Raw genomic sequence first — 7,229 nt, forward strand, 5'->3', positions numbered from 1 at the left:
ATGGCTAAGTCCCCAGAGCAGTCAGGACTGTAATGCCTTCCACCATAATAATAATAATAATAATAATAATAATAATAATAATAATAATAATAATAATAATAATAATAATAATAATAATAATAATAATAATAATACATTTAAGTTTTATAGCACTTTTCCTGGTGCTCAAAGATGCTTTACATAAAATCAGAAACAGAAACAGTAAAGAATGGTACACAACACTAACGCAGGTTTTGGGCCTATAGGTCCAGTCATTGTTTGATATTTTTAATGTGGAAATGTTACCCACAACAGATTCAGTTGTAACATCTGTTACTGCAAGAAGGACCAACTCACCATTGAAGGCGCAGCAAAGGGAAGGCCCGGATAGGCCCAGATCCAATCAGGATATGTATTTGTATTGATGTAAATCCTGGCCAATGAAAAGCCTGGAATATCAGATCAGTGTGGGCGGGGTTGAACTTTGACTTTTGTGTGTTTTTTAAAGTTGAAAATGTTTGTTTGCTCGCTGCTGCGAAATGTTTGCAGCTGTAGAAGATCAACAATAAACCAGTGTAATTATACACATGATGGAAATACGGGAGAAATGAACGGATCAGTGAGGAGTTAGCACCCTTAAATGAAGATATAGTGAAGTTTAATCACGGATAAGCATGAGTTTAAGATATTAAATCACTCAAGCTTCCATTTAGCCTTACTTCCTGCAGATTGGACCCAGTGGAGAGACAGTTTCTGGGGTTAAAAGGATCCAGCAAAGGCCCTAAATGAACTTTAACTTTTAACTGTATCACCTCCAAACGTCATGTTTTACCTGATGTAAAACGACCTTCCTCACATGGTAAGATAAACTAGTTTTAAGCCCGCCGTGGCTGCATGATGACAAACAGATACTTTTGTGTAATATTGTGTTTGTGTGTGGTTGTTTACTTTGGCTTTGTTCTGTCATTAGAAATATGTAAGGTAGACTCACCCCTGCCACTTGTGTGTGTAATGTTGTATGAACTGCTGTAATAGCCTTTTGATTTGTTGATTCAAGGAAATAATTACGTTTCTTACCTGTTCGTTTCTCCTTAGGCAAGGCACGTTTTATTTATGTAGCACCTTTTAAGGCAATTCAAAGTGCTTAAGATAATTAAGAAACAGTGCAGTTGAAATACATTATAAAATGGCATTTTAAAAACAGTCATTAAAAAGCATAAATAATTTTAAAAAACATTTAAAAAAAGAATATTAGTCCAACATGTCTTAAGATTTTCCCGCATTCATATTTTGCCTTTAACCCTTATTAGATTTGGGTTGGCGTGCTGATTATGGGACATTTTCTTCTAAAAAATTAATACATAAAGGTATTTAATCCTGCCCATTGTTGTGCACCTCAATGTAAATCGACTGTGTCATGATCCACACATGGCCTCTTTTTTAGGCACGCGGTGGCTGTAAAATGACAACTGAATAATGAGGCAATGTGTTGGCATGCAGTCAGAACCATGTGTCGTTTATGTTTGTTCAGGTGTGGCTTATCTCTGACTCTGTAAACCTCAGATCTCTTTGTTGTTGGGAGCTGCTGTTAATAACCTAGTTCATTTGAAATAAGTATTTCAGTTTGAAACGTATTGGTTTCACCTCAGTAGATTTGGTTGACGTGATGACGTGAGGATTTAAAATAGACTATAAAGGCTTTCAATCAGAATTATTGTATTTGTGGATGGTCTTGACTTGCATATCAAAAAATAACTATGCTCGAGTTATTAAAGGTGGGGTAGGCAGGGGCGGATCTAGACAAATATTCATGTGGCAAGAGGGTGGCAGGAGACTTTGAGGGGTGGCATCCCCTGGCAGAAGTATGCTGATTTAATCGCAGTCAAATCAATCAATGTTAACTTGGAAAGCCACACTATTGATATTTTAACTCAATAACGTTAGGTGACATTATTGTGGCACATCAGCAAAGCCTTAAATAGAAATATATAACTTGCAGACATAATTTAATGAATTTGAACTGAACAATAACAAATAAAAGACCAGCAGGGGTACCAAATCTATGCAGACTGCTGCAATAAGTACATTAATGAACTGTCTCATCTATGTTTGTCTGAATTAATATGATAATATTACATTGCATTTAGCTGACGCTTTTATCCAAAGCGACTTACAATAAGTGCAGATAACTTGAATGAACAATTATTAACAATCATCCTATCAGCTGTCAATCACTGTTATGATTCACATATTCGTAGCTGGTATGCCAATTGTAAATAAATTGACAAATAACAGGAGGGATGTTAATGTTGCACAACATTTAAATCCTGCCCATATGCACTCAGGTCATTGTGTGTTGCTGATAAATGCGCACGAGTACAACAAAAGAAGAACAGGGCAGTTATGTTTATTTGCATCATTACCAAATGATGAGTCGAAATGGCTTCTGACTCACATTCCCGGAATAAATCAAAGGGAAGTTAAATCTGAAGCTGTGTTTTTATTTCGATGTTTAACCTTCACCTCTTTCAGACTTTTCAATAAGCATATATTGTCCAGTTAGTTTGCTTTGCAGATTTTATTTTTTATATATTGTATTTGTAATGTTGAGAAGAATCCATGAACCTTATACGTCGAAACCAGTCCAGCACACACAGGGAAAAACACGAACCTATGGTCACATTTGTTTTATTGGCAAAGTATCAAGAATCCTTCATTTGTGGCACAGCAGGAAATACAGTTGCAGCAAAGAGAAAGTGCAGATATAAAGACACAATTGTAATGAATGGATTAACATATTAAAAAGCAAGCACACGTTATTAAAAATAAAAAAAGTGCACATCCATGATTTAAAACAAAGTAGCAGCATTATAAAATAACTAAGTTAATAAATAATAATGTAAATATAATTGAAAACCATATTCCATACTGAATGTGGACATTATAATACACTTTAAAGGTGATGGATTTAATAGACATTTTAACCGGTTTTATACCAGTTTTTTTTTATTATCATTTTTTCTATATACATTTATGATTATTGTTTAATCTGCATACCTGAGTTATCCTGATCAATGTGGACGTTTCAGACTTAAATCAGTGATAATATGCAGCTGGCGGTCATTATTGAAAAAAACAAGCAACAGATATTATGCTTGGCAGCCAGGCCTGGACTGGCCATCGGGAGGACCGGGAGGTTTCCCGATGGCCAGGCCTGTTAAGTGGCCTGCTGGCCTGAGGATTTTTTTTTTTATGTATAGGCTATTGTGAACGCAACGCTGCGTAAATGTGGGTCTGACTCTGCCTCACAGAGGATGACTGGCTGTCTACATGATGTGGCCTGCCGACATGGCCACTTTCATACAGATCATACACTGAAGCCATTGATTGGTCTCTGTGTGTCATTCAAGCTCGGGAGGGTGTGTATCATGGATGTATAATAAGGTGTGTATGTGTGGCGCGAGCGAGAGAGAGAGCGCGCACCGGTTACATGTATTGTTGTTGTTAAATATTTATTTAATGAGGGTCGAGGAAGAGAAGGTAGAAAAATAAAGTGTGTTTTGCAGACAACTAAATAAACGCACCACGGCGGGAGAAGCATGTACAGAATATACGTAATAATGTGTGAATATCATTGAAAACAATAGGCTATTACATCACATTAAACACCGTCATCAAGCATGACCATTCACTACCGGAACAGGAGTGTCGGTGTAAGGTGGCATCTCAAGTTCTGTTCCAGCTCCTCCAGCAGCGGCTCCTCCAGAGACCTTTGACCCGCAGATTCTCGGATTTTTTTGACCACAGTAAAAAGCTCCAGCAATCAAAAGCACAGCAGCTACGGAGACACAGATCAAAGCGATCTTCTCTTTCTGCAACAGAGAGGGACAAAAACAATCAGACCGCTATATGGCACTACTACGGAGCTCCGACCTAAAGGGACATGAAACATTGTTTTTAAAAATCTAGATAACGAGTGACTTTATTGCTATAAATTGGAAAAAAAGAATACTGTGAGAGTCACAGACTTGAATTGATAGATCAAGGCAGACTGTCCTTAAAATGAAGTCCGAGTTCGAAATATAGGCCTATCTCAAATAATATAGGCTATGCACAGTGGCGTACACAGACATTTATAGAGGCAGGTGCTCGAGAAAAAAAAAGGGCACCTTCTGAGTCGTCGTGGCGGTCGCGCCGAAATTGTGCGCTCTGAAATTGTGCGCTCCGAAATTGTGCGCAAAAATTTGCCGGATAATGGCGGATTTTGTTAGTTTCTTTTCGGTTTTTGGTTACTTTATTTCGGTTTTAGGGTTAGGGTTAGGGTTATGTTATTTAATTCTTATTTTTGCCTGATTTTACTGATTTATTATCAAAAAATTAATTATTTTAACATTTATTTTTATTATTCTAAATGACCTAGAGGGGTCCAATCTGAAGCTAAGGGGGGGAAGAAATCCCCCCTCCCCCCGGGATTGACGCCCCTGGTGGAACCGCCGGCTGCCTTAGTAGTGTGAGATTTATTAAAGGCACATCTTGTATGTCGTAATTGCATATATATTTATTTCAATAACCATATGCTGTCTGATGCAGATGCCTATCTAAAACAAATCAAATAGGCTTACTAGCTTCTACACGCTAAAGCAACTGTAGTCAGGGATGCAAACTCATCAGGTATGAAAAAGGTGACAAGGATCCGAGCCCCCCGACCCCACGGAATATCGGCTTTAAAATTAGGAATAACAGAGGATTTTAGCAGTCAGAACAACTAAAGCAGCAGGTAATAATAACAGAAACGCCAAAGAGTTACATCTAATAGAAATATATAAAAGCATTTATTTTAATTGTGTAGCAGTCAGTTTATAATTTTGGCAGCACTGTTGAGCATTTTCAAAATGTATTTTCATGCCTCTTAGTATTTTTATAATACTTTTCTACTTTCACTTGAGGAACATTTTGAATGCAGGACTTTTACTGTAACAGAGTATTCCTACACTCTGGTACTTCTACTTTTACTCAAGTACAAGATCTGAGTACTTCTACTTTTACTCAAGTACAAGATCTGAGTACTTCTACTTTTATTAAGTACAAGATCTGAGTACTTCTACTAAAGTACAAGATCTGAGTACTTCTACTTTTACTCTAGTAGCCTACAATCTCTATACTTATACCACCTCTGTTTATAGCCTATGAAAAAAACTATTAGAAAACGAAGGCTAAAGCTAACGTTAGCAGATAGTGACAATGATATTGCGACAGAAAAACTTTTCAGTTCACATCACGCAGGCAAGAAGACTCGAGCACACAGCTCGCGCTTCATATATTAAAAAATAACACCATGCGCGTCATGATGGCACATAACAGCTCGCGACCGCAGATTATTTCGGCGATTAGATAAAATGTAAATTATATTTGACGCAACTTTAGTTACATTTCCATGACTTTTTCAAAACTTTGGGAAAAATATTGTTTTCCATAACTTTTCCAGGGCCTGGAATTTGCATTTTGAATTTCCATGACTTTTCCAGGTTTTCAATGACCGTACGAACCCTGTATAGTTTAGTTTGGCATCTGATTTAGGGGATTAAACAATACACTCGTTGTATTTGTTACCTGGTGGTTACTTGGTCGTCACTAGGGCACTTTTAATCGTGTTGCTGCGCGCTGCTGCACCACACACCCGCCGTGGCCTGTCTGACTGACTGACTGTCAGCTCTCACTTTGAGAGCAGGGAAGGGAGGGGCTGCAGCCAGAGCACGTACGGGAGTGCCGCGGGGCCCGTGTGGGGATGTCTGACAAAATTACAACGCGCATTTGGGGCATTGTTGTATATATTAGAAGCTTTTAATCCAGAATTGATCGATGTTACCATGAGCCACATACAGTACACTGTAAAAAAAAAAAAAAAAAACTGTAAAAAATGAACTTTCAAAAGGGCACATTGCTGTCAAGAGGGCAAAACGGGCAGGTGCTCAAGCACTACCTAGAGTCTATGTGTGCACGTCTCTGGCTATGCACTGTCATCGCAATTTGCCCCACATAAACACAACAGTCTGCAATGAAACGGTTGTCTCCATGTGCTCCACTTGGCTCACCAGTAACTTTCTCGAAGAAAAAAAAAGTCGGGATTTAGCATTAGTTTCATTTAAAAAAAAAAAGTCGGGATAACGGGTTAGTAGGCTCTCTTTTTTTTCTTTTTCTTTCATGTCCCTTTAGGGGGCTCCGAACACAACACAGTAGCGTCATGTCTAAAATTAATCTACAAACTGCATTTAATAATCAATAGGATTTGTATGTGTTGTACTCACGCATGATGGCTGGGGGGTGACGGTGATCTGTTCCGGGTTCCTGTCCTCTGTATTCGGCGCAGGGCTGACCCTCATCCTCACAGCCTGAAAATGTCCCCTCTTGTTGACTTTAAAGACGTGGAAAATGTAATCTCCTCGGTCCTCGGGCTTCACCCCCTGCAGGGTCAGAGTCAGGTCTCCATCTGACCTCCAGTGAGGGGCTACAGATGTTCTGTTCTCAAACCCTGAGCCCTGTGAGGTGTTTCCGGAGGAGAGGTCCAGCTCAAACACAAGCTGTTGGTTTCTCTCCACTCTGTACATCCCGAGTTTTCCTGCAGTAAAGTAGTGGAAGGTAAATCCAGCAGCCTCTCCCGCAGTCACTGATATCTCCGAGGATATGATGACATTCAGCTGGGTAAGTTTCTCTGAGCCGCAGGTTAACCTGTACAGTCCCTGGTCGTTGATGTTGCTCCTGTTTAAGATCACGGACTCGTTTGGACTCATCCGATCTTCGTAACCGTCTGCCGGCTTCCAAACACCCTCCAGATGAGCCACATTCTGACTGCTTTCATCTGTCAAAGTGTACTGGAGTTTCGCTCCTCTCTCGCTGCAGTGTTCGGTTTCTGGAAACTGAACTCTGTCTCCTAATATTGTATCGAGAGTTAGTCCGATAGTAAGGTTGACAATAAATAAGAGAGCAGCACGCAATGTAAGAGCTGCCATTGTTGGAGTGGTGCTGTGTGAACTACGGTGTTTCCTCCAAAGCCGGATAGATAGATAGAAGACTCCGCCCACCAACACAACCAATGGGCGCATTCATGGTGCTTCCAATGGGCGGGGGAGTGCACAGCTGTGAGAGCAGGCGGCAGCTATGAAGACAGAAATGAGTAACTCGCAGAGAAGCCCGTGGAGCACGTGCGATTTTCCGCCGAGGATGTTTGTGCAGGGAACTCCCTCTGATGCACG

The 7,229-nt window shown here is 39.8% G+C and overlaps 1 protein-coding gene across 1 annotated transcript; it reads right to left on the reverse strand.

Annotated features, from left to right (window-relative positions):
- Positions 1-3,245: 3,245 nt before the first annotated feature.
- On the reverse strand, positions 3,246-7,008 carry LOC117542517 (the record flags this gene model as incomplete). The annotated part of the gene is given in 2 exon segments (XM_034210232.1): positions 3,246-3,851; positions 6,285-7,008. Coding segments are annotated over 2 exon segments (922 nt in total), but the record flags the coding sequence as incomplete, so codon positions are not given.
- Positions 7,009-7,229: the final 221 nt, after the last annotated feature.

The sequence above is a fragment of the Gymnodraco acuticeps genome, unplaced genomic scaffold (genome assembly GCF_902827175.1).
Source record: "Gymnodraco acuticeps unplaced genomic scaffold, fGymAcu1.1, whole genome shotgun sequence".
NCBI classification, from domain to species: Eukaryota; Metazoa; Chordata; class Actinopteri; order Perciformes; family Bathydraconidae; genus Gymnodraco; species Gymnodraco acuticeps.